Source organism: Durio zibethinus, chromosome 4, assembly GCF_047325235.1.
Source record: "Durio zibethinus cultivar Kanyao isolate XHJ-2024 chromosome 4, ASM4732523v1, whole genome shotgun sequence".
Classification (NCBI taxonomy): domain Eukaryota; kingdom Viridiplantae; phylum Streptophyta; class Magnoliopsida; order Malvales; family Malvaceae; genus Durio; species Durio zibethinus.
Genome location: NC_143165.1, coordinates 1,952,751 through 1,962,156, shown reverse-complemented (window position 1 = coordinate 1,962,156; position 9,406 = coordinate 1,952,751). Strand labels below are relative to the sequence as shown.

The 9,406-nt window shown below is 35.4% G+C and overlaps 1 protein-coding gene across 2 annotated transcripts; it reads right to left on the bottom strand.

The window, feature by feature from the left end:
* Nucleotides 1–301: 301 nt before the first annotated feature.
* LOC111288458 (protein transport protein SEC23 E-like) lies at nt 302–8,967 on the bottom strand. 2 transcript variants are annotated; one of them, XM_022879359.2, is made up of 12 exons: nt 7,987–8,967; nt 7,729–7,902; nt 6,757–6,918; nt 6,198–6,340; nt 5,099–5,174; nt 4,808–4,980; nt 4,609–4,690; nt 4,193–4,270; nt 3,672–3,833; nt 3,306–3,569; nt 2,174–2,278; nt 302–975 (listed from the first exon to the last, which is right to left on the bottom strand). In XM_022879359.2, exons 1-12 carry the CDS (start codon nt 8,737–8,739, stop codon nt 829–831), a joined length of 2,319 nt encoding a protein of 772 aa, XP_022735094.2. In that variant the 5' UTR covers nt 8,740–8,967; the 3' UTR covers nt 302–828. The 2 variants fall into 2 exon arrangements, with proteins under 2 accessions (XP_022735094.2, XP_089615141.1); XM_089759015.1 differs by having other exon boundaries at nt 764–1,001.
* Between the last annotated feature and the right edge of the window lie 439 nt (nt 8,968–9,406).

Below are 9,406 nucleotides of genomic sequence, written 5' to 3'. Positions count from 1 at the left end.
TTTCTTTTTTTTTTTTTGTTTATTCCATTTTCTTATTTCACTTTCAATACAATATAAACATAAATTTGAGCAGATTCGTTTCCATCATGTAAAAAAAAAAAAAAAAAGATGAGAAACTATAGAACCTCAAATATTAAAAACAAAAAAGATTAAAATAAATTAAACCATGATTCCATCAGCTTCTGGCTTTGTCAAACCAGGAAAGAGAAAGGGAAAGAATAGAGGGAGCGAGGAGTAGAAATAGGAAGGGGAGTTAGCTTCTCAACTTCACATCACTAAAAAAATTAAAATTAAACACAAGTCAGATAAATTTGATTGCTTTGAATTTTGAAGTGTGAGCTAAGGCAAACAAAACAAAATGACCCATGTTCATTAACTTCTCAACCTAGTAGGAGTCTTAACCCCCAATGAGTAGTATATCGACCTGATATTCAGTACACTACAACTGTGACCTGATTGAATACAAGAAGAGAAGACAAAAAATTCTGTCAAAATATATTCCTAATTTGACCCCGTTACTGTAACAGGGATCCTCAAACTTACATTCTCATCATACCTTCCTTTCCCCATAAATGTAAAAACTCAACTGACCACTTGTTACATCCGTCTGTTATTTCATTCAAGGAAGTGAATACCTTCCCAGCACCCCGCAAAGAATGATATGAGCTATCCTTATTTTTCAGATCGTGGGGCCGATCTCCCAGTCATAAATAGATGGAAAGAAAGGAAAAGAACCGAATGGAACACAGAATGTAAGACTTGATACAGAACTCACACGGAGGAAATTCCACATACCAAAAACCCTAGTCTTTCAACTATTCTCTACAATCAAGATTGCACAGCCAATCTCTGAAGATGCTCAAAGAAAACTTGTAAGCTTACATCATCTGTAAAGATTACATCTGATCCAGCAGCTATATCCGTGGCATTATTGTATGTTGCTGATGGGTTCAACTTTGCCAATAAAAATCTTGCCTGCTCAAGGAAACCAAAATAAGGCCCTTGGTGATGGTAAAAAAAGACAATTTAAGTTAACCAAATATCCATTTAAGCCTTACATGGTTACATACAGAATTGGCCATGTGGAATAACAAAAAAAGGGAAAGGGAAGAGAGGATATTGCATCAGCATATATTAGTGACTTTGGCTTGGCAGACCAAGTGCAGAAGCTCCATTCATGGGCCAAAAGTGGCAAAGACATAATCATAACACCCATCTTTTTTTGTGGATTTGATTCAGAGGGATTAGGCATGGTTCAATTCAGACCCAACTAATAAAATTCTGGCAGACTGGAAACGTTACATTATGAATAGGGCTTCACAACATAGAACACCGGTATATGTAGAAAACACTGTATAGGAAACTATGTAAATAGTAAATGATTTTCTCTGAGTGCCTGTTAAGTTTACCTTAAAAAGGCGATGCTCATACTAAGGGACAAGGGTAGCTCAAGAGTCAAGACAGCCTTGCTTTTTCAAAATCATTATTGCATAACATGTAGGAATAAATTTGCATAATGTTATTCCAAACTTAAAAAAGCAATCCATAGGCCAAAAAGAAAACAACTAAACAATTGCTAAGGTCTCTAATCTACCTAACCTGTTCAATTCACATTAACTATTGAACAGCAATGAAACAAGGAAACATTAACGCAAGTATATATGCTAATACCCAACTGTATCGTTGGACTGAAGGAAAAGGTAAAATGAACTTGAAACTAGACAAACAGAAGAATATGGTGATCTGTCACTGATCACATCATATCAGGGAAAAAATGTTATCAAAGCTAAAACCACAGAGGGTATTATGAACCAGAAAAGGTGAAGAATAGCACTAAATCAATGTAACAATGGAACAATCAGTGATTGTTACCTTCACTAACATTTATCAAGATTCAGAGAATTTGGTGCAAAGAGCTTGCAATAAAGGCAAACTAGATATGCTTGAACCCTAGGTTTAACAAATATAAAGTGTACTCAATTTGAGCATATTTTAAAAGTTCACTAAATTTTTTTATAGATTGTATTGCGAAATTAAGAATAATTCAGATTGAAGCAATACTATATATAAGCATTCTATTTAAAAATGATGAAGTTCACAAGGGTAAATCAAGGATATGATTTTATATCCCCAAAAAATATTAAAACAATTAGTCTGACTGAAACATACTGACCTGGGATCCATGCTGATCACATACAACCAGTCTAGGGACAGGAAAGCGTTCCCGAATAATCATTTGGGCATCAACCTGGGGTGCTTCCAAAAGCTGTGCAAATGCCTGTTGAAAAAAAAAATGCTTTAGACAACAGAATCATAGACTGAATTTGGTAGTGAACACTGAAACTTAAGCTGCATTAGAAACTTCATTGAAGAACAGGAAAATTCCCAACAATCTGGCAATTTGTAGCTGAATATAATGGACATTGCGAAAGGAACATTCCATTAACAATCTCACCTCAGGAAAAAGGCCCCCTTGTTCCCCTAGTAGATAAATTTTAAGTCTCCAAAATAATAGAAGTGGGAAAAGTAGAAGTAGCACATCACATAGAAGAAAGTTAAAGTTCAAAACCAGCTACAAGATTATAAGCCACTACATGAGGTTGGAGAAAGTCGGTAGCAAATACTAAAACAACCAAAGAAAATTCTTAAACCAGTCACTCAGGCTTTCAGAAGAATAAGGAGACAGTTAAACCAGGTTAAATAAAGCCAACAGCCCAGTAAACGTAGAACTATCTTATTGGCATCCCCTTCCTATAGCTTAGAGTAAAGTACTGCCAAATAAACATAAAATGAGCCATTATTTATCTTTAAAAAATGAGGCATCATAAAGTATACATAAAACACTTCATTAATCCTATAAACTGGTCCAATACATGATGCCAGAAGTCATTTCAATAAGCAAGACCAAGCAACAGCCTTCCCCTACAAAGCATACTCTATTTTAGAAAACCTTCACTATATTCTACATTAAAATAATCAGAGAGGGCAGATCATTATGATTAACCTCATAGTTTCAATTTCAGAGCTGCAATTTGTACCATGGGTTTGCTTTTGTCAGTCGTTTACAATAAAATTCTCATGAGAATCAGTAAAATCAAAATAAGAATAATAAAACATTCATTTAGGTTTAAAGAGAACTCAAAACATGTAAGGTGATCATAAAAAGTTATTATCTTAATGTAGAAAGATGGCCAACATCAGACATGTTTACTAAAAGTCAATTTTGCACATTATGAACATAATGGTTCTAAATAAATCTTAGGGTTAAGTTTTAGATTAAGGTAGCATAAACAAAATGAGCATACCTGATGTTCAGGCTGATTCTGGTAACCCAAGTTGCGCCACTGTGCTATTGTCATACCATGGAAAATGACAATACTGAAATAAGAATCCAGCAAGAGAATACGATCAGCTGAAATGGAAGCCACGTCCAATAATGCTGGTTGGGGCAGTGAATTGAATGAATATGATATTAATGATGGTTGAATCATAACAGCTGCATTCGTGATATTTTCCTTGTTTAATAACATTCGAAAATAGGCAGTTTCATCTGGACTGTTGTTAAAAACCTGCCACAGAAAAGGAAAAAAAGAAAACCCATTTATGAACAAAGGTCAATTAAATGTAATAAAAAAAGGCAGGAAATTGGAAAAAAAAAAAAAAACAGTTACCTGTACAAATTGTGACCGCCGCAGATTAAACATAAATTGAGGAAACAAAGAAAAACAAGGGTTTAATGTAAAAGATGATGGATCATCCTTCCGGTAGTCACCAAATTTGGAACAAAGTCGAATGAGATTCCGATCTAACCATCGTGTAGCATCAAACCCCTCCTAAATGAACCAAAAAGTCATAATCATGCAAGGGCTTAAGCAATTAATAAAGAAGTGACTACAAGCAACAGATAAACATGTTATTGTATTGGCAATGAGCCAAAAAATAATAGATAAAAACATAACAAAGAAAGAGAGAGAGAGAGAGAGAGAGAACCACTAAACATTAAGGCAAACAGTTAAGAGAGAGTTCTTATCCATAATATGAGCACAGAAAAAGAGTGGAAATTATCCAAAAAATAATAAAATAATGAACTAAGCAGAAGTTATCAGCTAAATAAATTATAGGTTGATGGTGAATACATCTAAACAAAAAATACAACAAATGGTAGATAGTGGAATAAGACTTTCTAAATTACCTCTGTCTCCATTTTCAGAGAAGTTATTCTTGCCATTACAACAGCCGCAGTCTCTTGATCAAAACCTTGTACTAATTCCTAGAAAGGAGATATTATTCACAGTTAGCATAAATTACTTCCAATAAATTTTTGAACAAGCATAATCAATCACATATCACTATTACAGTATCCAGACCAAGACAAATATGGCAGTCACATTTATACAGATCAGCTAACCTACCAATGTCCAAATTCAACACTCCCAACTGCCCCCATCCCCCTCAACCCACCCCCCCCCCAAAAAAAAAAAGAAAAAGAAAAAAAACTCTTAAATATGACCAAATGGAACATAAAACATAAAACGGGATGAATGGAAGAAAAGAATGACACATTTAGATGTTATTTAGACAAATTAAACAATCATAATCGAAACTAACCTCTGCACTAATAGCACTGTCTACCCATCGTCTGGTCACAGTTGTAACTCGAAGCATTGTTTTACCTTCAGGGTCTTGGTAACTACAATTAGATAAACAACGTCACTATCGAATAACTAAAAGACCAAAGTAAAAGACAAATCAAACATATCTTATTTTAACATAAATAAAACCCTTTTTAGTAGTTCATGCAGCAAACCTTGTAAGAAACTGCAAATAGAGCTGTGGATTGGCAGCCCCTGGAACATTTGATCGCTCAGTTGATGAAAGATCAAATAAAATCGTCAAGCAAGTACTCCTGTCAAGGCCACACATTTTCCATGCTGTAGTGTTCCCCTCCCCAATGACCGTGTCAGCAACATTAGGTCCTTTCTGCGACACTCATAGTAATCAGCTTAAATCCCCATAATAAGAAGTAAATTCAGTCTACAGTTTAGAATGTGTCCATGTAGAGAGAGTGAGACGTAATTAAATTGTTAAATGTTCCAACCTTCTCCAAAGATGTGCAAGGTCCAATGACCCCCTGAATCTTGATGTCTTTTGAACAGTTGATCTCAAACATGCCACTAGAAAGGAAAACAAAAAAAAAGGGGGGCTTATAATGTGTTTGAAATTTATACTGCAGCTTAAATAGTTGATATTTCTGAGTGCTCAAACCATGCCATAGCAATCTAAAACAATCATAAGCTACAGATAATACATGCAGATACAAAAACTTAAGCTAAAACGGGACCAATTACATTAATTTTATGGGTACACGTGATGGAGAGAGTTCATTTATGGTAACCAGCATTAAATTTAAAAGAATTAATGTCATGAATGGCCTATGGTGAAATCTTCATTGTGGTACTTGAACTCTAAAAATCTCTAATGTGGAACCTAAATTATAAATTTTTTAATGAATGTGGTACTTACCCCTAACATGGCTAGCTTCAAATGACGACAAGTGGCAGGCAAACAACCCTCCTAGTACCACATTAGTTAACAGATTCATAATTTAGGTACCACATTAGAGATTTTTAAAGTTCAAGTATCACATTGAATATTTCACCATAGTTTAGGGGTCATTCATGACATTAACCCAATTTAAAATCAAGAATTTAACAGAAATCAACAATGATGATCCCACTGCACCATGGTAATACCTACACTACTTTCAACAATGCAAGCTCACGCATTTGCAACATTTAGAAAAACCTATGAAGCCAACAAAGTAATGCCAACACAGTACACCAGTACTTAATCATTTTCAAATATGCAGTTTATGCAATTTGATAAATTTGTGCTCTGCTTCCAGCAGAATAGCAAGGTCAGCAAGCTTTTATGTAAAAAATTTACATTCTCTCACAGCAGCGTCACCTAGTGCAGAATGGTATCACAACTATGTTAAAGGTACACTGGGTGGTTGGCACATCTAGAACTCAAACAAATAACACAAGGACAACTAGAACTGGAACAAAAATGTAAATTGACAAATTAAGAATGCAACTATATAGTTATTTATCAACAACCATGGATAAAAGAAGAGAAATGTAAACTTAAGAAGTTGATCAAGAATACGAAGTTTTGGTGCGGTAATAAAAACTAACTTAAAACATAGGCCAAGAGACTGTTCCCCATCCTCAAACACACGCTTGAAAGAATCTTTGAATACAGAATGACCAAAACTTTCTGCTAGAACAACAAGGCCACCTGTTCTTTCAGCTGCAACTTTCATTTCAGCAACCCCAACCTAAGAGCACACAAAAACCCATTACATATTTACATACAGTTCACATTGTGAAGCATTACATATTTACATACAGTTCACATTGTGAAGATTATTGATGTCTGAAGTTATTAGCATTCATATAAAATAAAAGGTATGCACCCATGGTAAACAGACTAAATAACAGCATCCATAGTTTTCACAACATAAAGCATTCACATTACAAGCTACCAATCAAAGACCACAAACTTTGTCCAATGAATCCATCGTTATTTAAAGTGTGAACTAGTTTGGACAGAACATTGAAAGCAAACACATTACAGATATAACTTAAGCATATTGAAGCAAATCAACCTAGACCAGGGAAAGTGACAGATTTATGAAAAAAAAAAAAAGAATTTAAATATAGTTAGAGAACCTAAAACGTGAAAAAAACAGACCTGATCAAGTGCAGATGCAAAAAGGTCTAGAACATGGCCCTGGCTGACCAGCTGTTTTGCAAGACTATCATAAAATTTGACTGCTTTCTTAAAATATGGTGCAGCATCCTTATCAAGATCTTTATGGGAACGTACAGGTTCTGACAAGTCTTTCGACACAATCTGCCAAAACCATATAAATCAAAATCATCTTGATGACAAGCAAGAATGTCAGTACAAACTAAACAAGAAGCAATTCTCAAATTAAAGATTATTTGCCTAATCTCCATTTTCTCAATTGAAGCATTTTTGCATTTGAATTATTCTTACAACTATAAGGTATTTGAGAATGACACTCATCTCACACAAAGAAACAGTAAACATTAAGGCAATAATTAATAAGAAACTATAAGCATGAAATTTTGCCAAAACTTTGGAGACATAATGAAGGTACTTAAACAGGAATTATCTCTACGAAATAGAATTTTTCTTTTTAACCAATTGCACAAGTAAATGCACCAAAATTCAATGCTAATCAACCAAAAACAGGGTTTTTAAACATGAACCTATTTCATATTACAATGGGCACCAGTTGTTCTGCTCTGACTACAGAGCCATTTTGCTTTTGCTTGGATGCTGGCAATTTTAATGGAATACCATCCCCAAAGAAACATGGGACAGAATCTTTTACATTATTTAGAAAGAAAAAAGTGGCAACCATAAAGTAAAGAGAAATCCAAGATATACTAGCAATGTAACAGTAAATAGGAACTTTAAGTATTGCAGCAAAAATAAAGGATATACTAATTACAACAAACCATACCCATCTCAACTATGACATATTATTTATGTGTAACATCCATAAACTAGGTAAAACTCATGAGAAAACAAATGATAAATGCCGTACTATCAGCTATATAAACATGCTTTATATCATTTAATTGTGGAACACGTAAAAATTGAGAAGCTAAACAAAGAATTTAATGGCATTACCGTGCCTGGCCCTTCAGTACATGGACCACCAACCAAAGCAATAATCCTAGCGCCAGTACCAGGTAAGCAGGCTCCAAGCAATCCTGCTGCAACACTCAAGGCCACTCCGGTGCACCTCGACGCCCTGTGCCCCCCTTGTACAGGCCATTGATCCGTTTGCAACTCATCCAACAACTACATTAAAATAAACCAACCACTTAATAAAAAAAATTAAACATTTAAAAGATGAATTCCCACGACAAATAAATCAAAACCCACCAAATCGAGGGCGTATTCACAATCGGATGCAGGCAATAAAAACCGGTTCACGCCAGCATTTGTGTAACCATTTTGCAGGCCTTTCGGATACCCAGCGTTTGGCCGCCGCGCAGCAGCACCGAGACCTAACTGCTCTAACACCTGCTCCTTCGAAATCTCCTTACTACCCCTAAAAAGATAGACCTTCGACATATCCGAGAAGCCCAATTCATGGACCTGCGCCTGAGTCCCAAACGAAACGAAACCAACAAGCGCGTGATCTGGCAACAACCCAATGGCCTGCTTCATCGCCGATTTAACAAACCCAAGCTCTTCCTCGATCATGCACGTGTCCAACACGAATACAAACACCGGCGGCAATTGAGGAGCACCGGAAGGGTTGTTTGGATCGGGATTCGGTTGGAGCGCGTATTGCACGGTGGTGTATTGTGGGTAGAGTTCACAAGGCAGGTTCGTTTCAGAGATCATGGCATAGTGAGGCGGAAAATGGTTGCGCTGGTAACAAAATGGGCAGATCCAGATCTTGGCCGTGAAGTCAACGCGCGCGAAGGCATTAAGGGCGGCGGAACAGGTCTTGCACCGTAGAGGAGCGTAAGGGAGCGTTGGGATGTCGGGGTGCGAACGGATCGGAGCAATGGAAGCGGCTAACGGAATCACGCACTTGCTCGCTTCAACTTTGGTGCGCGGCCAAACGTTCCACGTCATCCGTACGGCGTCTACCCCTTCGGGATCCGTGTTCGCCATTTCCGACATGGTTGAAAATTATTTGAAAATTTTGAAAACAATTCTTCTTTCTTTTTTTTTTTTTTTTGGATTAGATTCGACTAGTAATTTAGGAATTGAATGAGAATTCTGGATTTTTTTTCTTTTTTAGGTTTTTTTCTTTTTCTTTTTTTTTTTTCTGATTTTGGGCGACCCCCAGGAGACACTGGAGAGAATGGGGTCACCGAGAAACAAAGAGAGAATGGAGGAGTGTTGTTTTTGAGAAATGGACTTGAGTTAATATGTGGGTATTTAAAGGGAAGATTTGTAATTACGGGAGGTTAAGCGTTTTCCATTCTTCTACGGTTGAACCGATGAATTAGGATTTCTCAATTTTTGCTTAAAGTTCATGTCTTTGTCGACAGCATTTTATCTATTCATTTTTATTATAATATGAAATTATATAAAAGTCAAAATTTTTAATAAAATATTTAATATGCATAATTTATTTTTTTGACACGATATTTATTGTATTTAACTATTTTGTTTTTATTTATATTTTAAAATATTTTATATAATAAATTATATTATTTTTTAATATTTTAATTAACTTACTTTTTACAAATACGCGGACAAATAACAAATTACTTTTATTTTCATATCTTGCAAAAAAAATTAATATAAATTATAGACTAAATTCTAATTTCTTTTTCTTAGG